The sequence below is a fragment of the Syzygium oleosum genome, unplaced genomic scaffold, assembly GCF_021117445.2.
Source record: "Syzygium oleosum isolate NSW1041296 unplaced genomic scaffold, Sole_v2.1 Sole_v2.01, whole genome shotgun sequence".
Lineage (NCBI taxonomy): Eukaryota > Viridiplantae > Streptophyta > Magnoliopsida > Myrtales > Myrtaceae > Syzygium > Syzygium oleosum.
This window is the reverse complement of record NW_026607485.1, coordinates 25777758-25798893: the sequence shown is the minus strand read 5'-3', so window position 1 is coordinate 25798893 and position 21136 is coordinate 25777758. Positions and strand designations below refer to the sequence as shown.

Genomic DNA, 21136 nt, shown 5'->3' with positions numbered 1-21136 from the left:
ACATCGAGAGCAAGAACATATGTATCTCCTACGAACCTGGTACATACGAGGTAGAGTGCAGTTGACACGGTCAATTCCATACTTAACCTGCAATAGAAACATTCCGGATGAATTGCATCCTCCATGTTGCCACATAATATATCATGCTTTTGTATAACCAGAAACATAAGCAATTAATGTTTCCGTTTTTTGATTGCCAATAGATATAGAAGTTCTTGGAGCCACCAGGTAGTAATCAAGCAGGCATCCAAATATATACATAACACACTACAACTAAGCATGCAGGATTTAGAAGTTAATATCTGTGCTTTCTGAAGTGCAAACTTAAAATCGTGTTACCACTAGACTACAGCAGAAAGGAAAGCTTACTTGGGTACAATAGCCACTAAACTCTTGCCCCAGAGTCAAAGGAGTTGCATCTTGAGTGTGAGTTCGTCCAATTTTGACAATATCCTTAAATTCGATGGACTGTCAAGGCAAAAAAAGAAAATGATCTAATTGATTTTGATAGAGGTAGACATTGCAAATGACAAAATCATGCGCTAGCATCGTCTTAAAAAAATGAAGTCTTTAGAGAAAACAGGCGCAAGCACAATTGGCAAAACACACAAATAGTCCAATCCACATGCACAAATGTGCATGTGTGAACAAACAAAAGTGCAATGGATGAGTGCGTGCAGAATCTTTCAGCATAGTCACATTGATTAGAAAATCCATTTAAGGAAGAAACAACACAACCTTAAGAAAGCTCAGTGTCATTGCACATAAACAAGCACTAAATGACAGATGAGCCCAAACATTGAACTCGTGAAACTCGTCCTATGGGTATACCCCATGTTGCTTAGGATAATGAATATAGATAGCAAGAACCATTTACAAAAAAACTAAGATTATTCACAATGTGAGATAGTGCATATGGACCCCTCCTCACACAATCTTATGTATGAGCATAACTTGGAAATTCTTTAAAAAAAATGGCATCAACAATCTGAAAGAGACAAAATAATGGTATTAAGTAAAATAAGCAGAACGATAAAGTTTACTTGAAGAGTGAAGGTGTCATGTTCAAAAAGGCCAAAATAATGTTGAATGGTGAAACATCCAGGGCTGAAAGAAAGAAAGCTGCATTATCCTAAAGTATTCCTTCGAAGCAAAGATAGCAAATGATGTAAACACAAAGGGAGCACTTCAACAATCATGATAAAATTGGTTTAGGTCTTAACAATTATCACACCTTTGAATGAAGAGACGTGTGCAAGTTCCCAAGACTTGGCAATAATCTTGACTTTATTTCCATTGCAGCCGCAATATGCATCACCTACAATATGAGAAATAAAATATCGCATTTGTTTAACAACTAATTCTATAGTTCTTTATTCTCCTATAAATGATATAGAGTTCACATCAATACATGCCCCGGATCAGATCCCTTTTAGGCTTAAAAAAATGGAAGAAAATGGTCATAGATGACAATTTGCATCAAGTGACAGAGGTAATTCAGGTGATGAAGAAAACAAAGCTTACAGTTGGGAAAGTGTCATTGGAAGATTGAGATCGGTTCACATGATCATTTGGGTGCACAAACTTGTCTCCACGCTTATGGCCAAGAATTTCAGCTGCTCTGTTTGCAATCACCTACAATAGCCCATAAAACTAAATCATTAGAAAAAGAAATCATCTAGCAATTACCATGATCCTGCTTCCACAGTCACATGAAATAACAAATCAAACCGCCCTTATCCCCCTTCCCAAAAAAGAAAACTCCAAATCTCTCACTTGGGAGTTACGTAAGGATCGTCGCGAGACCGTGATCCTCATGTCCAAAATGGAAGAAAATTAGCAACAAAGCATCAGTGGCAATCCGCATGGGCATTAGCATATTGTACCGAAAAGCACAAGGCCTCAGAAGCCTCGTTGTATACGCATAACTGCACTCACCTCATTGGCATTCATGTTACTCTGAGTGCCACTGCCAGTCTGCCATATGACAAGGGGAAAATGATCATTCAATTTTCCCTCAGCTACTTCTTGAGCTGCTTGCATTATGGCTTTCCCTATGGAAGGATTGAGACCGTATTCCATGTTAACCTGAGAATTACAGCATCGACACAATCAACTACCTTCTAAAATGTGTTTTTGAAGTAAATATGGCCTACAATGCTGATGACAATTAGATAGGCGCGCGGAGTTTGAATAATACATGCTGCTTCATAAATGCTTCAAGTGATTTTCCCGGATAATACTGCTTCAAAGTTCAAAACATTAATTATTAGATATGAGAATGCCATTTCCTTTCCTGTGATTACATCTAATTCTTCAAAGTGTAGGATTACTTAGAAGATAAACTAATAGAGAGCTTCAAAACACTCCAACCCATACCTTGGTAATAGGATTTGAAGTTAGAGAAGACTAAATGTAATCAATACTAGGGTGGGAGAGGAGAAAAGGGTAAGCTAAAGTGTAACCATTTGGTTCACTAGCATCCTAACGGTATGACAGTATCGGTACAAAACAGAAACAGGTCCTAAAATGACAAGTCCATTTGCATAACTCAACGATGCAAGCAATCCCGAAACGAATCCACCAGAAAGCCAGAAAAGGGATATCAGTTCGAAGAAAACGAACCTTGGCAGCACACTTCTTTAGCACGCCGAAAGCTCGAACGATCGGCTCGGGCATCCGCTCCCGCTCGCCTCCGATGTCGAAATTCTGCAGCGACCTTTGCGTCTGCGCTCCCCACAACCTAACGCAAAAAAAAAAAAAAAATCAAAAACAGCCATCAATTTTCCAAGCGCTCAAAAGAAGCAGCCGCCAGGCGGAAGACGCCCCCGCCTCACCGATTCCTCGCGACTTCCGACAATGGGTCCAAGCAAGACATCATCGCAGCATCGTCGAGAGTCAACGAGGATTAGCCGAGACAAAAAGAGGGGGGGGGGGGCGGCGGAAAGGGAAAGAGGGGACGAACTTGTCCGAGGGGACGAGGATGGGTCCAAAGGTGTCCCTTTCCTCCCGGAAGGCCGTCGAGTACGATCTCCAGCAAGCCGCGTAGCGCAGAGCACCCGCGAGCTGCGGCGGCGGCCCCGATCCTCCGCCGGAGGAGAGGCGCCTGGACAGGACGTGAGCCGCCATCTCTGCTGCCTCCTCGGCCTCGCAATCTGTCGCCGATGAGCATCGCGCATCGGCGGCGCACGACATGCTCGTGTGAGATATCCATATGAGGGATGAGAGATGAGACAGAGAGAGAGAGAGAAGAGAGAGAGAACCTGGTGTGGGGCGGGTCGAAGTCGAAGCTTTTTGCCGGAAGACGGGAAGAGGATGGAGAAGCGAAGGAAGAAGAAGCAGAAGGGAGGCGAAGCAGAGGCGAGCGCGAGGGAGGGAGGGAGGGAGGGAGGAAATGCGGAGAAAATGTTTGGGTAATTTTAGATTTCCTAGGAAAATTACTTTTTTATTAATAAAAAAGGAAAAATTCCAATTAATAACCCAAGTGGGGTCAAATTCTCAAATAAGGATCCAAAGTGAATATTGTGTCAAATAAAGATCTGAAGTGTACAATCAGTCTCAAATAAGGACCCGAAATGCCCAAAAAGTCTTAAATAAGGACCTGGGTCCCCACGTAGCCAAAAATACCCGCAGGGCCGTGAGGATAGCTATTCGTTCCTAAGACCTAACAAGAACTTTTTCATTTTTTATTACTTTTTCTGTTTTTTCGTTTCCTTTTCCTTTTCTTTTTCTTCTCTTCCTCCGCTGGCCATACGGGCGCGTGAGGTCGCCGGCCTCGCGCGAGGCCGCCCTCACCGGCTCGGAGTCGGGCGAGCCTCGCCCTCGGGCTGGGCGAGGCCGGCCCCACGCCGCGAGGGCGACCTGCCGACGCCGGCGGGGCCGAGCCTCGCCAGATCCGGCGAGGCTCGGCCTCGCCCAGCCGGCGAGGCGACCTCGCCCGACGCCGGCGGGCCGAGGCCTCGCCCGAGATCCGGGCGAGGCTCGACCTCGCCGCCCGGCGAGGCTTGACCGCCTCGCACACCGAAGCGGCGGCCGAGGCCTCGCCCGACGCCGGCGAGGCGACCTCGCCTACGCCGGCGGGCGAGGCGACTCGCCCCGACGCCGGCGGGCGAGCCGGCTAGCCGATCCGGGCGAGGCGAGCCTCGCCCGGCCCAGGCGAGGGCGGCCCTCGCCCGACGCCGGCGAGGGCGGCCCGCCCCCAGGCCGGCGAGGGCGACCTCGCCCAAACCAGGTGAGGGCGGCCTCGCCTGAGGCTGGCGACCTCCGCCGGCCCCGGCTATGGCCGGCGGAGGAAGAGAAAGAAAAAAAAAAAAAAAGAAAAGGAAAAGGAAAAAACAGAAAAAAATGAAAAGTACTGTTCCGGTGTCGGAACAGTAACTTTCTCGCCGCCGGCCGGGGACCCAGGTCCTTATTTGAGACTTTTTGAGCACTTCGGGTCCTTATTTGAGACTGATTGGGCACTTCAGACCCTTATTTGACACAATGTTCACTTTGGGTCCTTATTTGAGAATTTGACTCCACTTGGAGTCCTTAATTGAAATTTTCTCAATAAAAAATAATGTATCTTCTGGCTATTTTTCCAAAATAAAATATACATTAACCATCGTTCATTACATCACTCACCAGCTTGATTCCAATAACTACTGTATTATTTTAGGTGTAATTTATTGGTCGATGAATACAGGAAGCGTGAAAAGTTTTGTACCGTGATCACTTTGATGCCAAAATTTTTTTCGAATAACTTAAGTGTCAATTCTCATTTGGGTCACCAGAAATCGAACTTAGCAATTTTTTGTCAATTTTTCGCTGGCATGGCCAATCAACATTGATAATTCCAAACGATGTGGTTTATGTGTTTATCCCAAATATAAACCCTAATTTGGTCCTAATTTCGCCGGTCCTTTTGCATTGGGGGTGGGAACGGCTCTATGGTGGCATCCGTCGATCGTTTTTTTGGACTGACAATGGCCTCGCTAGCGACCAACGAGGGTGGTGAACAGCATGTGGCGTCGGTCTATGGCCAACCTGAGATATTGGCGACTCGTGTGGGTTGATAGTGGTTGCCCATGCCTCTACTCATGCTCGGTTGGGTGATGCCTTCGGGAGAACGGCCGAGGCGGCATGGTGATCGATGGTAGCCGTGTGTGAGAGCGACAGAGATAGCGAGCAATGGCGACAAGGAGAGTGGTGCGACGGTCTGCCTGCTTTTGAAGACGACTGAGCCCTATAACCTTCCTTGTGTGCGACCTCATTTTTGCTTGGTTGGATTAAGTGACTTCTTTTATGCAACCATGTCAGATTAAGCAACGTCGTTTTGCACATCCGTGTGAACTGAATTTTTTTTTAAAAAAATGCCAACTCATTTGAATATTTTAATTATAAATGCCATGTAATACTTTTGGCTGGAAATTCTCGCTGAAAGCACTTAAGTGATCGTTTTTTTTTTCGATTTTGGCACTTAAGTGAGCCGGCGAAAACTCTTATTATTAAAATGAGCACCGTACGAAATTTTTGGCACTTCTAATATCAATTAGCCTCATTTATTTGTAGTAATTTGTATTAAGCTTGCAATTCCTAGCATAACAAAAGTAAGTGACAATTCTTAACATGGAATGAATTGTATTACTAAAATACTCAGTACTTTTATGTCTCGTACGCAAGGGATTTTTAGTAAAGCTTTTGCCATCCATACATGCAGAAAAAGACTAGTTCCTTTGGAGTTAACCAAGTTATACACGTACAAAACCCATACCGTATTGTGTAAGGCAATAATATTTTAGTTTTATTTAGTCAGTTCATGACGTAAAGTCATAGATGGAGAGCTCTACACAATCGACTGCTACTCATTTGGGCCTCCTAAGAGAAGCACGGCTGCTGTCAAACAACGGAGAGCCAACTCTATAGATTACAAAGCCAAATGGGCAAATCTCAGGCACACAGCAGCTCAATATCTCGCTCCCATAAGACACTGATTTCTTCTCCTTTAACATGTAGAGCATCATAAAATATGCTATCCACAACCCATTCCAGGCAAGTTTCAGCAGTAATTTCCTGCGAGCATTACCTTTTAGTATCTGCACTAACCAAGCAAATTCTTTCATCCTGGCCTCTGATGTTTCTGTTATAGCCCTGCAGATTCAGCAGATGGCTCCATACGCGCTTTGGAAATCAACACCAACGAATAAGTTGTTATGTGGATTTTTCAAGGTCATCTTCACCAGTAGCCCTTCTCTTGACTCTGTCAAAAGTCTGCAGCTTTGCCCAATATAGCCAACCAAGTGATGGATCCAAATTTAGGCACGTTGGGTCTAAACCAAACTAGCTTAAGCTATAAAACTATGGTCTCCCTATTTCTAACTGACTTCCAAGCTTCTTTGAGAGCGGATCTGTCATTTGTAGAGCTAGTAAAGGTCACCTGGTCACTTTCAACAGTGTGAATGCAAACAGACAGGTTGACCTAACAAGTGGCCAGAACCGATTTTTGACTTGAATCACAGAAGCAACCTTAATGTGAGAGCATCAAGGGCAGCACCATACCTAATCCTTCTAGAGTATGCTTCTGGAGGAGCCCATGATCATGCCAGTTGTCTTTGCTCATTGGCTGATAATGGGCCTAGCCTTAAGCATGTTACTCTTCGTTTTTCTGCTATCCATGTGGGAGACATATTGCCGGTGCTAGTTGTACTGCTGGACTTCTTAGCAGCGGATGCTTCCCATGTATCAATACGATGCGAGTTTTAAAATTTATCATCATGTTCTTAATCATCGTATTTGTTTATATCAGGCAAATGATCTTGGCAGCACATGCTTCCCATGTATCAATACTAACTTTGATTTTGGTTTTATGTTCTCAAGCATTCGATCAAGGGCAATTCACTCAGAATTTTCAGATTGGAGCACCCGAAATCTGGTGTTGCCAAGTTTCAATGTTGTTCCACGAATCTGTAATTAGACTCGCTCATCCGCCTCGAAATTAGAGACCTTTCAAGTTCAGCAACAAAATTCACTAAAATCTCTTATGAGGGCAATTTACAATATAAAGCTCTTTTGCTCCTTTTCTTTCTGCCAAGTTTACATTCAAGAGCTAATGACTGAGAAGGTCTCAATAAGAGCAAAACTAAGTGCAAGCAGTAGGATTCGCCAATAAGTAAGCCTCAACAGCCCTGTACAACTCCATAGCTCTGTCCTTGCCGGCCTCTATATCCTCATCTCTTAACTCGATGTCTCGGTCCAAACAATAGTCACTCGACATCCTACAGATGGACCCGCCATTGCCATCATCGACGAACTCGATCTCGTACACCACAGACTTCAGGCCGTCGCTGAGTATGTCCCCTTCGATCAGAGTATACTTGCACCGGAAGTTGACTGCGTCCATCTCATCGATGCGATGCTTCGCATATTTAAGCAAGCTTTCTGGACAACAAACAAGAGGCGGGAACCCCCTTTTTATTCCAAACAAGAACAACACGGGAATTGGCGAAAGAGCGAAGATAAATTAATGGGAGAAGAAAAATTTGGAGGCAAACCTTGAGCAAAGTTGGTTTGCCTGACACTGCCAACACCTCCATCACCATTAACCAGGTCAATGCTCTTGATGTACTGAGGCATGAGCTTAGGGAACAGTACGTGTGAATCAAGCATCAAGGCTTTGAAGAGGCGGTCCGAAGCAATTGGTGATTCGAGCTCTTGCGCAAAAGTGACCACACCCATCTTCTCAAACTTGTACCAGAGAGAGAGAGAGAGAGAGAGAGTGAGGGAGGGATGAAGAGGAATGGTCAGGTGAAGGACTTATCGGACCACGCTTTGAGGAGTAAGATCAGGAGCTTTTGTTTGGATTTGCGTTGAGCTGGCCCCAACCAGTTTTGCAGAGTGAATGACTATTTAAAAGACTAATCCAAGCTAGACTATCGTCCCTTGATGTAACTGCCCAGGGAGGCTACATCACTATTCTGGCCGCCTTCCTTTTTTTCTACGAACACGACCTATTTTTCCTTTGTTGTCGGCTGATAATTATATATTCTGGATTCCTCCGCGTGAGCTGTTCCATAATTATTTTTTTTTTGTCAGTCCTACTCTAACTCTCATTTCACTTTCAGACTTTTGCCCTGCCTCTTACTGGGCGGGAAAGTCAAAACCCATTTGAAACTACACGTTCCCATCCCTAACCCTTCCCAAGAATGTAGGGATTCAAACTCCTCACCACCCCCTTCTCAAGTAGAAAAGATGACTACCGGAGCAAATCCTAGTACACAAAGCATAAATCCGTGATGAAAAGGGCAGTTTTACGCACCAATCACTTACGTAGACAGAGCATAAATCCGTGCTTCCCGTCCTTCTACTTTCACGCTTTTTTTATCAAGTCCATGTACTTTTAATTTATCCGAGCAACTTCTCCCACACTAAATTCAATCAAATACAGCTAATATGACCGTCAGACTAGTAACCATGGGGATGATTTGGTTTGGGAGCGATTGGAATAAAATTTTTTGAGAAAATATGGAGATGAAAGGTGGAATCTTTCTACTCATATTGTGCTCTCAATTGCATGCCAAGTATGGAATTGACTATCAGGGAAAAGCACAAGACATACAATCATGATCTCTTTTGATCGAGGGTTTACATATAGCTCTGTGTCCAAACAAGCATATCTTTCTATGCGTACATACAAAACGACCGGCCATTACGTGTGGGGAATTCTGGGATAACGACAAGGGGGCATTTGTTCTAGATAGCAAGAGGAGTCAAAGTCAACACATTTTGAGGAACACCAATCCCCTTAAGTTGTCCTGTCTTTCCTCACCACATTGTCTTCTTGCCCAAGCACCCGGTCAACGTTCACGTGCTTGACGGCTTGAATTGGCATAGATATTTTCGTTTTAAGTAATGGATAGAACTTCCAGAGTGTAGCGCTTTATTTAATTGCTAACCGCTTAGTTCTAAAAAATAAGAGGACAAGGAACTGTAACTTTCACAACCTGACCACCAATTGGCAGAAATCAACAGAAGGAAATGGCCTGGCAATCCCATTTCGTATTAGTGCCAAAAGTTTTGGTTCAAGAATAAACACATGCAAGCAACTGGCACGGTTGCTGTATTATACTATAAGATGAGCATTTTACATCGAAAACCGAGGAAAAAGAAAAAAAGGAAAGGCATGCTGAATACATTCTTTTCGACATCAATCTCTCTCCATCTCCCTCCATGTTCGAAGAAATAAAACAATTTAGATAAGAAACGACGTGGTTACAAAGAATTTACTTTCTATTGCCGGTCTTCCGCTTCCCATCGATGGCAGGTTGCTGCTTTCCATTCTGATGTAGAGGAAGACCGACCCCATTTGATGGCTTCCGAGATGGCGAAGGGCCCACACTAGAACTTAAGTTCCTGCTGGACCAGCCGAGGAAAATTCTTTTAGATGGAAGTAGCTCATTGGCTAATGAGTTTAACGCAACAAATTTCCAGTGAATTAATCAAAATGAAGACATCATGTACTTTTTTGCTTTGAATCTGTGCATTCAACCTATACTTCGAATTACTTGTTGCCATATCAGACCAACTCTCCTGGCTGCAGGCCTATACAGAAGTACTATTTTGTGGACTACTTTGGGCTAAGATTCATGTTTTGTGTACCACACATACTGAGTACCGCACATATATTTCGAAAATGTGTTCCTATATTATTTAGCAAAGACAGACAACACATAACAATACATTGACTGTTACTATATTATGCAAGCAAAGAAAGCACACTAAATTGACCGTACCTGATGTCTGGGTTCTTCCGGGGTTTGGAAGTGGATCTATTAGTCTTCGATGCAATCCCATTAGTGATGCCATTCAATTTGGCGTGATTGAATTGCCAGAGCAAATCTGGTTCTGAAGAATCACTGGTGGCAGCATCGAGCTCATCCACATCATCTGTATTTGTGTGATCAAAACCATTACTACCCATGAACATGTTGTAAGTTTGCTCCGGGAAAGTTTTGGAGCCATCCTGGAGATATTTCTGGTAGAACCCATCAGTCAGGTGCCCATTGTTTGTAGTCCAACACCCTAGGGTGTTCTCAACTTGGCTACCGTCTTCCTTGTTCACCATGACTTTGTCTACCCACTCCCCTGAGCCCACTTCTTTTTCATCATCCCTGTAACTTTGGACTGGAACCGGAGGCCAAGGAGGGGAATTAGCTAAAAGTTCGTCCAGGTCAAAGCTCGGTCTCTTGTGCTTCAATGCAGAGTTTGTGAACACCTGGCAAGACCCAAATGTTGGTCTCAGCTCCTGGCTTACAGAAAGCATTCACATACACATACACAATCACATACACATACACAGGAGGCTATTGGTGTTCCATACGAAAGTGCGGGTGTTGTTGAAGACTCGATTTTGATAATAAACCTCTAACTGGCTCCGATGTTCATAGTTTGAAGAAACTAGTGGCGATGTTTGAAAGCTGGGCAGATTTGGGACTACAATATAAGTTTGTTGTTTTTTTAGGCAAAAAAGGTTCGGGGCAGGATTGGCATTGGACCTAAAGTTGGTGTTTTTTTAGGGAATTAAGCCTAATTTTTATTAAAATGATTACTACTACTGAAAGTTTATTGAGACAAGATAATTCATGCTTCCCATCCAACAATGATAAGGGAAACAGGTTTACCTCAATATTCCCAACATCACCCATTGGTCTTCGGCAGCTATTTTGATCCCTCATTGCATCTGCATGCTGTGGATTAGAATGAAATGGTGATAATTCTGCTGCTTTCCTTCTCTGTCGTTCCGAGCTTCCAGAAACAGGGTGTGGCATGTGCTTTGGTTCTTCCTCCTTCCTAGCTAATGCTGCCTTGAGACTGGCTATCTGTTGAATGGTTGTAGTCTATTACCACACTGAAAGTCCAAAGACATAATGTGAAAAGTGATGACTGGACGAGGATTAAATATTTCAACCTGTTCCTTGAGGTCTTTCACATCTGCACCATCTTTGTTTACTCGGGCAGCACCTAGTTCTACTGTAGCAACTCGCTCAGCAAACTTAAGTGTGCTTATTGTTTCTCCTAAAGCATCAGGCTCAGGGCTTATGTGAACAAACATTAACGTCTTTGCCTGCCCTCCTGAAGAAAGAATATTCCTCCATCAAACTTGACTAGAACTTATTCAATTTAGATTTGAGGACCATAAAGTATAAAGTACATGATTACTTTCAGATGCATGACTTTTTATTCAAGCTCCATTATATATGAAGAACGGTGAGGGGAAAAAACTGTTAGCTCTAGTTTACCAAGTGAGTCTTGAAGCAGCTGGGTGAGCTTGCTATTCCTGTAAGGGACATGAGGGTTTTTCTGGGCAAGAGAAGAAATCACATCTCCAAGGGCTGAAAGGGACTTGTTAATGTGTTGTGCCTCTTTTAGCCGTTCTCCTGTCACTTCAGATTTGTCTACTCTCTCACTTCCTGCCAAATCAACCAGATGCATACATCCACGAAGAATGGTTCCAGAAGTCAAATCTCGTCCTTGAACATGTACAGTCAAGCAACTGCAAATTAAAAGAAGAAATTTTCAGTCTTATGGGAAGCCCTAAGATATGCATTAGTGAATCAGATCTCACCTATGAGAACGACTACTCCGATCATTCAGGGCTGTAGCTCCCACCACACGATTTCTATGCCCAAGGTTCATGAGATCAATAACATCAAATGTTGATGAAACAGGGACAAGGCTTGCGTCCGGTACACTGAGTCCAGTTTGGGAACTATTTCGAATCTCTAATGTTTTCATAGCTAAGGAGAACTTGGTAGCAATCTGCTTAGAGAGATGCTATATTGAAAGCGTACATTGCCTGACAATATTAGACCATAATATAGTTTCAAAAGGCTTCAATAAAATGGATATATCAGGTTTACGAAGCAAGTCTAATTAGCTTTTAAGCTTTATATCACTGATTAGAATTTAGAACCGTCGGACCTGATGACAAAATTTAAAGCCTTCTATGAAGCACAACAAATTTTTTTTCAAGGATATCTCCTATTTGTTCCATCGGAGACAAGAAGGTCCCGCACTTGCTCATTATAGATCTCGATCATTTGGACAGAAACATCGTAGAGGAATGTATCCTTTCTTTGTTCTGCAAGGAAAAACAAGTCACCCAAGGCCCTATAATTTACACCTTGATTTTGCTCCGTAAGCTGTTTAGGACCCGTCTGAAAAGGGAAAAAAGAGAAGCAAAAGTCACAAAGTTAGTGGATGTTACAAACAGACAGCAGTAAGGTAGATTTACAAAGAGCCATAAAACATAGTGGATTTTACAACTTCTTACCATGGTGTAGGTCTTTCCAGATCCAGTCTGGCCATATGCAAATATACATACATTGTATCCATCAAGAACTGACCGGATCAATGGCTGGGTATCAGAAAATACTTCCGCTGGAGAAGTTGAAACAAGGTCAGTCTGGCATATATGCCATATACATACAAAATGCAAAAAAAAAATAAAAAAATATGATCTTTTACCACCTTGGGTTGCTGATGGCCCAAAGACTTTGTTGAAGTTGAATGATCTACGCCCTTTTCCATGTTTAGATGGGGTGGTGATGCTGATAATCCCGTCCTCAATATTCTCAACAGAGCTCATATAATTTGATTGTCCGGGCAAGAAGGGTCTCACTCTGCAATAGACTCTGATATTCCCTAGTAACACAAACAATAAACCAATCACTGTATGATTCATTAAATATCTTAGGGAATAACAAGGATAAGCTTAATAGGTGGGGCATCTGGAAATCTTACCTTTGAGATCCATCACTTGGTTGTAAAGCTTGCGGTTTTCCTCAAGAACTTTATGATATCCAGATGCAGCATTGGCAAGGCCGTATATATGTAAACCTATCGAGAAAGCTCAATATGTGAAAACAGACAAATTATCCTGTCTGGAAGGATTTTTACAAGTGTGAAATGCTGATATCCTTAAGCGCAAAATGCTGATAGGGGACTGGCAAGATAAGGAACAGAGACTGTACTAAGGCTGCTGAACTCTTCTTGGACTTTCATCTGCATGAACTGCATGCCAGCTTTCGTTGTACAGAGGGTTTGCTTTAACTCCTAAAATCGTAGAGACAGAAGTAAGTTGACATAATGAAAAACAATTAATTGAGCAGTTGGAATGCATTTAAATACCAAAACTCAAACCTGAACATCTTTTTGTTGTTGATAAAAAATCTGTTGCTGTTTTAACATCAGACCTTTTGATTCCTCATTGGTTGTACCGCTTTTACCAAGATAATCTTCTTTACTACTTGACTTCATGTTCTTGTCTTCAGGCTAAGATATTAGAGAAATATAATAAAAACTTCAGTGCACAAACACTTTCCATAATGCATATAGAATAATTCAAGGAATGAGATTCTCGTTTGCTGAAACTTGCTCACGCGAGCCTTCAGCAATCTGTTTCAAGTTATGAGAAAGCGATAACCTTTTCACTAGTAGTAGATTTCACCAGAGTCTTGTTTCCCTTCTGCAGGAAAATCAGAAAAGCAATATAATTATAAGAGGAACCTTAGTCAGAGTATTAAAAAAAATACATAGCTGCTCAACAAGAACTTTCCACTGGATGCTTTAGCTCCAATGAAAGAAAAATAAGTTTATCAACACTCTAAACTCTAACTAAAACTGAAAATCACTTCATTATATTAAGAAAGTGAGTATGTGGTGAAATTCTTGTTTAAGAATCAAGATCGGCTAAACTTATGAACATCAAAATGACATACCAGCTCAAATTGGTTAGTGATACGGTGTTCAAACTCCTCGACCACCTTACTTAGGACAGATTCCACCAACTGCCATCAGAGAGAAGATCAAAAGAAAGTTCCAGTCAAGTCACTTATCAAAATAGATAACTGTAGAAACTAATGACACAAAGCGACACAAATGCATATATAGACCCATCATGAAGCAGACTCTGTGTTCCACATTTTCTAAAAGGAACTAGGTCAGTTTAGAACTATCTACTGCTTGCGGCTTGCAGTCATCTACCAATTCTGTAGCAGGAGATTGCAACAGATTGAAGAGTCAACTCTGTAGAGCTTCATCTAGTAGGGGTAGCAGAAGTGGGAGTCACTACTGGTATCATTTAAGAAGGTGAAGTCAGTACTACAGTTGTCAGTGTAACCTTGTAATTCACTTGCATTTTTGGAGCCTCAGACAGCGTTCCGATTAACATAGTAGCACTACCACTAGCTTTCATGACATCAAGATAAAATGAATATAGTGTAGATGCACAAAAAAAAAAAAAAAGGATTTCATGGAAAAGGTGGCAAGGGGTATCATCCATGTAATGGTAACTCGAGAAGTTATAAACCTGCACTACCATACCCAAGTAAAGAGTGTTCCATCATGCAAACATGTCAAGGAGAATAATACTTGTATGCACATAGCGAATTGGAGACCACTCTACATATTTTATAAAAAAATAACACCATTGAGAGCAGAATTTTACCGCCGGAATTTCTTCAGGCTTTTTATCCAGAAGAACTGCGCGAACAAGCATGCTCAATGCACCCGAGTTGGCCTAAATAAAGGAGAGAGTTTTAAGTTTTTGTCATCTGTGAACCTGAAGGAAATGACTTAAATTTAGAAGAGATAAGCTTACCAACCATTTTATTCGAGTCAATACCAGAAGTTAGAGCATTCAAAGATTTCTCGTTCATTGAAGAATTTCTTGACAAAGAATTTGAGAATGGTTCTGAATTTTTCCTAACAAATGATTTACATGAAATTGCGGGCTTTACATTGCCACCAAATTTCCATACTCCGTTTCCGCCAGTTTGTTTCCAATCAGCAAATGACTTTAGTGCCAAAACACAATTCACAATCCTTGAAGTCTTTCCTCCCTGCAAAGATTAAAGTTGAAACGAAAATTTTTATCCTTAACTTATGGAGCTTAGCCTTCCGCCCTCCTTGCGTGACCCACACGGTGATATAGATAGTCCCAAAACATATATCCAAAAACAAACGTACCTGTTCGAGGTCTGATGCTTCAAAAGTGGGAAGGCCCATCTCCTGCACAGCTACAAGGAAGTTCCTGACATTTTCAAAATACTGAAATGCTGACAAAGCAGCTCCATCAGGGATCAGAGCAGCATCACTTGGACTTTCTACAACCTATGGATCAGCATTTAGATGTTAATGTCAGTTTAAAATAAAGCATTATTATAAGCTTTTTCTCTTCTCTAAAGACGAAGTAAAAATTCATTCAAGGCATTTTTTGTCGGCATTTATCATGGAAGCTTAATTTTCTATTCAGTTTGCCTGGCATGAACCGTTCCAAGGGAATTATGGCAAAAAAAGATCTATTCTGAAGGAATTAGAGAATACAGAACAGACCTTTGGTACCGCCCCAGATTGTATCTTGTTGAGAACATTGCAAAGGATAATACCACTTCTCAACCCGAGCCTAAACTCTTCTTCGGATGGCTCGGCAGGTAAGTCTTTGGCTGCAACCACCCCGACCATCTTCCTCAGCCAACCAGCTGCATCATTCCTTCTTGATGCTACGAATGACAAGTAATCAGGATCTCAAACTAAGCTCTCCAACAAGAGTGACTTTCAAGCCAAAGTGAACAGAGACTGAGAGAGAGTTCCAAAATCCAGTTCCATTAGGCCATGATTGATCCGCAAATTCAGGTGATCGCACAAACAGGAGATTGCGGCTTAGGAATTCTATCATATCGCGAGAAAAATGGCAATTGCCGTACCGAATACGTGGAACGACAAGGAAGTGGGACATCGACACAGAAAGGGTAGTAAATTGAAATTCACTTGCAAGAAAGAGCGGATATTGAGGATCAAGTGCAGGATCCGAGAAACGAGAAGATAGACATCTGATCGTCATAGTGAGAAACCACCCAATGTTTCAAGGCATAAACTTTCGTTATCATCATCATCATCATCATCCACGAAACAAGATTGCAACGTTTCCAAATTCTTCCTTTCAGCAACTGAATTCACAGTCCGAAAGTTTCATCCAGAGCCAGAAACCTCGTAAGGAAATCAAAGGAGGAGTCCAAACAGAGAATTCGAAACACCAAATCACCAGAGCCACACACACACACACACACACAAGCGCCGAAGCCGACTAGCCAAAAGCACAGGGGGAGGGGGGCGACGAATCACATACCAGCTTCCTCAGCTCTTCTGGACTCCACGTTGACGTCCCTGAGCCGCGTGCCGTGCTGCTGCAGGAGCACGTCCTCCACCACCGAGGCCGCCGAGAACGACAGCGCGCCCCCCTCCGCCGCCGCCGCCGCCGCCATGTTTCCGCACGCTGAACACGGCAAAGAGACTGAGCCCGGCAAAGGAAAGGCGAGCAGACCGCGTCGCTTCCGGAAACCGCGAAGGAAGCTCTCACGCCACCATCGTCGGGCGGAATTCGACGCGAAGGAGACGGTCTCGGCAAGCAGAAGAGACGGAAGAGGATCTAGAGAGAGAGGAGATGAAGAAGGAGAAGAAGGAGATGGAGATGGAGGAGTGAGAGAGAGAGAGAGAGGGAGAGAGTGGTTGCTTTGCTAGGAATACAGGGAGTCACATTCTTCCTCCATTTCAGCTTTTCTACTGCCCACCCTTTTTCGCTGTTGCGTCTTCTCTCTCTCTCTCCTTTATACACACCAGGTGTCTCTCTCTCTCCCTCACTCCTTACCGGAGCTGATTGCCCCCGGGCCTGACTCCGAACCTCCCCCGCCCCCGAACCTCCCCTTCGCTTCAGGTGTCTCTCTCTCTCTCTCTTTACCAAAGTAGATTCCGCACCACCACGCGCGGGGCGCGGGGTCGGTCCATTTTTCTCTCTCTCTCTCTCTCTTTTTTTTACCATCACCGGCGTTTTCTCTCCTTTAATATATTATTTGCTGGATTTTTTTTTTCTTTTTCGAAAAAGAATGCTTGAATCATATTGGGAAACTTCGATTTGAAGATAAATGAAGCCAAAGGAATGGAATTTTTTAGCATGGAGCCGAACCAGGCCGAAGGAAGAGAAATCGTAACTGCGATTGATTATGATATCTCGCTTTAACCACGACAAGTACATTTGGAGATCATGTATATAATTCGTGCTCATGATCGTCTTCCTTACATTTCTGGGCCACTATAGGTAATTTAGTTATCGTTTGCACCATTTGGTTTTTTAGCTCTTTTTTTATTGTGCAACGTAATTCTCTGACTTTTGCAATTTATGTAGTCAAAAGCCGCTTCTGTCCCTGGTCCGATCAAATCCTTAACGTGGCGCGGCATCCCTTATCCTTATGTGGCAAAATTTGGAGATGTGGTGTCACTAATGAAAATATATATAAGAGAAATGTATAGAGAGAGAGCGAGCGGAAGCTTGGCACAATAGCCCAACTTGCCCATACACTGATGAGGGTTTAACAACTCCCGCCGGGTAAAAAGGGATTTTGAGAATCGTTGGACCCTCACGATAGAGGGAGGGCAAGGGGCATTACCATTTCCATGACCATAGTGAGGGTTGCGTCGCCATTGACAATGGCAGGCGAGGCTCCCCATTTGCACTGGCAAAGGTCGAGGTCACCCCGCTCTCGGCAAGGGCCAAGCCACCTTCACATACAACAAAGATCCCCCTCTCTCTCTCTCTCGATCTCTCTCTCTCGGCCTTGAATTGGTTGAGAGTCCAACTACACTTGCCCGATCAAAGTTAGAGTGCCAAACCCTTGCTTGAACACAAAATAACAGTTAGAGAACCAAGTTCCACAATACAATATGTAGAAAACTGTCGATAATTGGAGATCCTATATCGACTAGCCTTAGGCTTCGGGATGGACTTGGGGGTTGGACAGGAACAGGGATCATATTCCTCCTCCTCGCCCCGTAAGGTAAAGCTTAGCCTCGCCACCTCCCCATGCCCCACGCGGGGCTGGGCGGGGCAAGTAGTGGTGTAGCTAGAAATTTTTTTCACTAAGGTCAAGTAAATAAAGGTAAAATATCTATACAAAGTAAACACGCCGTCGTAAAAAATATAACAAAAAATAGCCATACTGATGTTCTATTGAGAAACTTAATCCGAATCCAACAAAACATGTTTAGTTAATCAAAACTAGGATTTCCTTGACGCTACTATACCTTGTTAAGTACCAGCAATTGTCAAATTGCGTTATATATCTGTCGTTTGAGTTCAAAAGACTAAAATCTGAGCTATTCCCTCTCATAGAGTTCAAAAAGTTCAAACTTTGGGTTATGAATGATAATCTTTGAAGTTTGGTGGTTTTGTCCCTTTCTCCTTGTGCGCTTGCACATGATGACTTCAGAGTGGGTTATTGGTGAAGTGAACATTGAATTGAGTTTTTCTTTTCCTTCTATTTTTTTTTTGCAAAAACTAATTCCTTGTAAGGACCTCCTCCTCCCTAGCATATTACACCATCTTCTTAGTCACTTGTCTTTAGGAATTTCTTTCTTAGCCAAGCTCATACCAAAGATGAAACACATTTCACCTACAATGGATCGTGGAGAAAGGGGTGATCTAGAGATCATTAACCTGAGAAAGAAACGACCAAAACATCTCAAATAATAATTTCAAGGATTTCAAAATTTACGAAACCATTCATCTACGCAACGATGAAGCATAAAGTTACTCCCGTTATATGAAGAATATAGTTCTAACAAAGGAGGTAATCACACGCCGTTCCTATCCGTCTCACTGTATGCATGCATTAAATATGTTAGTCACGGATATAATATACAATCTAGGCATGTTGTGTATACCAAGACAGTCTCCTCACGCCTTGGCATATACCCAAAATAGGAAAAATTGTCTAAAAAATCCTAAACCTAGTGTACTTTTGTCAATTCAGTCCTAAACTTTTAAGTTTGCCAATTCAGTCCTAAACCTTTTCATTTCTTGCCAATTCAATCCTAAACCTTTTCATTTCTTGCCAATTGAGTCCATCCGTCCAATTTTGGCCGGCCGGCCGTCCGGCCAACGCTAAAGTGGTAATTTTTAAATATTTTTTTCGAATTTTTTAATATTTTTTTTTCTGCCCTTCTTCCTTTTGACCAGTCAGGCGACCGGCTAGACGCGCGGGCCGACGAGGTCCTTGCTGGCCTCTAGCACAGCTTGCCCCCACCGGCCGCTGCCAAGCTGACCTTGCCCAGCCATGGCGAGGCTGACCTGCAACGGCGCTGATCGGCCTCGCCGTCGCTGGGCGAGGTGGTGAAACCCAGCAAGGTCGACCTCGCCGTCACTGGGCGAGGTCGGCCTGGCAGCGGCAGGCGAGGCTCACCCTCGCTAGTGGCCTGCAGGGGCAAGCTTCGCCAGACTGGACCGGCCAAAGAGAAGAAGGGCAGAAAAAAAAAGAAAAAATATATTACAAAATTTGAAAAAAATATTTAAAAATTGCCACGTTAGCGTCGGCCGGCTAAAATTGGCCGGATGGACTCAATTGGTAAGAAATGAAATGGTTTATGACTGAATTGGCAAACTTAAAAGGTTTAGGACTGAATTAACAAAAGTGCAATAGGTTTAATTAGACTTTTTGGATAATTTTCCCACCCAAAATACCAACATATAACTTAGAAGGGACACTACTTCATATTGCAGAATTGATCCGTCTTATTGGCAATAAATCTTTTGGGGATGAACTTTTACAGGAGAAACATCAAATGAGGGAGACAGCTCATCAACATGCGAACCTCTGATCATGCACCAGATGTCTAGACGGGCATTATCTCTTCATTAGACTTTAAAAAAGCCGAAGGCCTCTTCTCTACTGATGCATGTTTCAAAGGCAAGTAAGAGAGATCATGGAAATCTATAAGACAAACCATGTGAGGTACTCTTTTAGCAAGAGATGAGTGCAAAAGCAAGCAATCCCATGTTCCATATAATCGAATTATGCCGGCCACTATTCTTTTAACCCTAGTAGTTGCTTGAAAACTACCCACCAGGCGGTGGGCAGAGTGTTGTTTTCAGTCGGCCAAAGTGTTAATTAGTTGGAAAAACAGTTACCAAACCCAGGTTTTATAGGGTCCTTTTCATCATGGAATTGATTCCAAAATTTCTCGAGGCATGATTCGACTTCTAGTCTAAGGAACAAGGAGAGCGTGCAATCTCTCTAGTTTGTCTCTTTTTCTTTATATTAATGATATCCAAACTAGGATGTTGTGTTGGATCGAAGTCAAATTGCTCGTAAAGTTTCCAGAGGTGCTACTATTTTTTAAGACCATATTGTCTCTTCTAACGATAGTCCTATAAGCGAAGTGGACATCACACCTAAGAGCATCTAGATAGATTGTTCCTGGACATATAAACAAATGTAATTACTTTAGCTTACATTGGACTTGAAAACATCGAAATTTAAGGATGCAATCCATACTTTCCACAATTTCCCAATCAGTCCTCAATCGTTTCACGCAATTCCAATGTGGTCATTCTGGTAAATTTTCATTGGAAATTGATGATGTGATGATCCAGTCATCGCCGGTCATCCTACCCGACACATTTTCACCTCAACAATTTTCGGCAAAAATGGGTTGGAAAAACTATTAGAAATTCAAGCAAAGATTTAAGACTAAATCGCTTAAATTAAAAAGCTTATGACTGAATTGGTATCTGTATGATATGTTTAGGATCGAATGGCATTTTCTCCATTGATCCAAAGATGTAATTCAAAGATTACATCTGTGTACGATAGATAGCGCCGATAAATTCACCAAGCCGATAATAACTAGGCCTCACCTCGAACTTCTCTTCATTAATTGCATGCGGTATCCTAATTATATTCTATATATTCCTAATGATACAGTGAATTGCTTCGAGGCAAAGATGTACAAACACATGCAAGGAAACATCTACATTCTGACAATGCCATACGTTTCCAAGCTATAACAGGAAGAAATCATTCTTCCGAAACGAATTATCATCTTTCTCTCTTCGTAAAACTAGACGATCCGGGCGTTACCGGAGTTGGTAGAAATATGATTGCCATTAAAGAGATCGAACCTATTATAGCGAGATTGTCTTTAACGTACGATTAGCGTCTCGAAAGAAATTCAAATAGGTACAGGCCTTCGAGACATCGAATGTTACGTCACATTCCTTTCGCGTCCTTCTAGACATCAATAAGCACCGGAGAGCCGACATCAATATGGC

General features: G+C 42.7%; 3 protein-coding genes across 4 annotated transcripts in view; all 3 read right to left on the bottom strand.

Moving 5' to 3' along the window:
• The window catches only part of LOC115676121 (fumarate hydratase 1, mitochondrial), a 6010-nt gene extending 2606 nt beyond the window's left edge, over window positions 1-3404 (bottom strand). Inside the window, exons 1-8 of the mRNA XM_056308325.1 lie at window positions 3264-3404; window positions 2966-3155; window positions 2626-2743; window positions 1939-2088; window positions 1525-1635; window positions 1235-1318; window positions 370-468; window positions 3-87 (exon numbers count right to left, since the gene is read on the bottom strand). Coding sequence (XP_056164300.1) covers window positions 3-87; window positions 370-468; window positions 1235-1318; window positions 1525-1635; window positions 1939-2088; window positions 2626-2743; window positions 2966-3129 — 811 coding nt within the window. The 5' untranslated portion in view covers window positions 3130-3155; window positions 3264-3404. The remainder of the gene's footprint in view (window positions 1-2; window positions 88-369; window positions 469-1234; window positions 1319-1524; window positions 1636-1938; window positions 2089-2625; window positions 2744-2965; window positions 3156-3263) is intronic.
• A 3585-nt stretch (window positions 3405-6989) lies between these two features.
• On the bottom strand, window positions 6990-7844 carry LOC115676122 (major allergen Pru ar 1-like). The gene is made up of 2 exons (XM_030598997.2): window positions 7530-7844; window positions 6990-7416 (listed from the first exon to the last, which is right to left on the bottom strand). The coding sequence occupies exons 1-2, from the start codon at window positions 7711-7713 to the stop codon at window positions 7118-7120; spliced, it is 483 nt and encodes a 160-aa protein (XP_030454857.1). The 5' UTR covers window positions 7714-7844; the 3' UTR covers window positions 6990-7117.
• A 1161-nt stretch (window positions 7845-9005) lies between these two features.
• Window positions 9006-16584, bottom strand: LOC115676069 (kinesin-like protein KIN-14I). Of its 2 annotated transcripts, none has more exons than XM_030598930.2 (19): window positions 16163-16584; window positions 15370-15536; window positions 15004-15147; window positions 14640-14876; window positions 14483-14554; window positions 13755-13823; window positions 13460-13501; window positions 13177-13308; window positions 13008-13089; window positions 12778-12873; window positions 12505-12678; window positions 12308-12414; window positions 12013-12191; window positions 11600-11761; window positions 11274-11527; window positions 10943-11106; window positions 10656-10853; window positions 9768-10249; window positions 9006-9390 (listed from the first exon to the last, which is right to left on the bottom strand). In XM_030598930.2, exons 1-19 carry the CDS (start codon window positions 16296-16298, stop codon window positions 9258-9260), a joined length of 3030 nt encoding a protein of 1009 aa, XP_030454790.2. In that variant the 5' UTR covers window positions 16299-16584; the 3' UTR covers window positions 9006-9257. The 2 variants fall into 2 exon arrangements, with proteins under 2 accessions (XP_030454790.2, XP_030454791.2); XM_030598931.2 differs by having other exon boundaries at window positions 9006-9387; window positions 16163-16583.
• Window positions 16585-21136: the final 4552 nt, after the last annotated feature.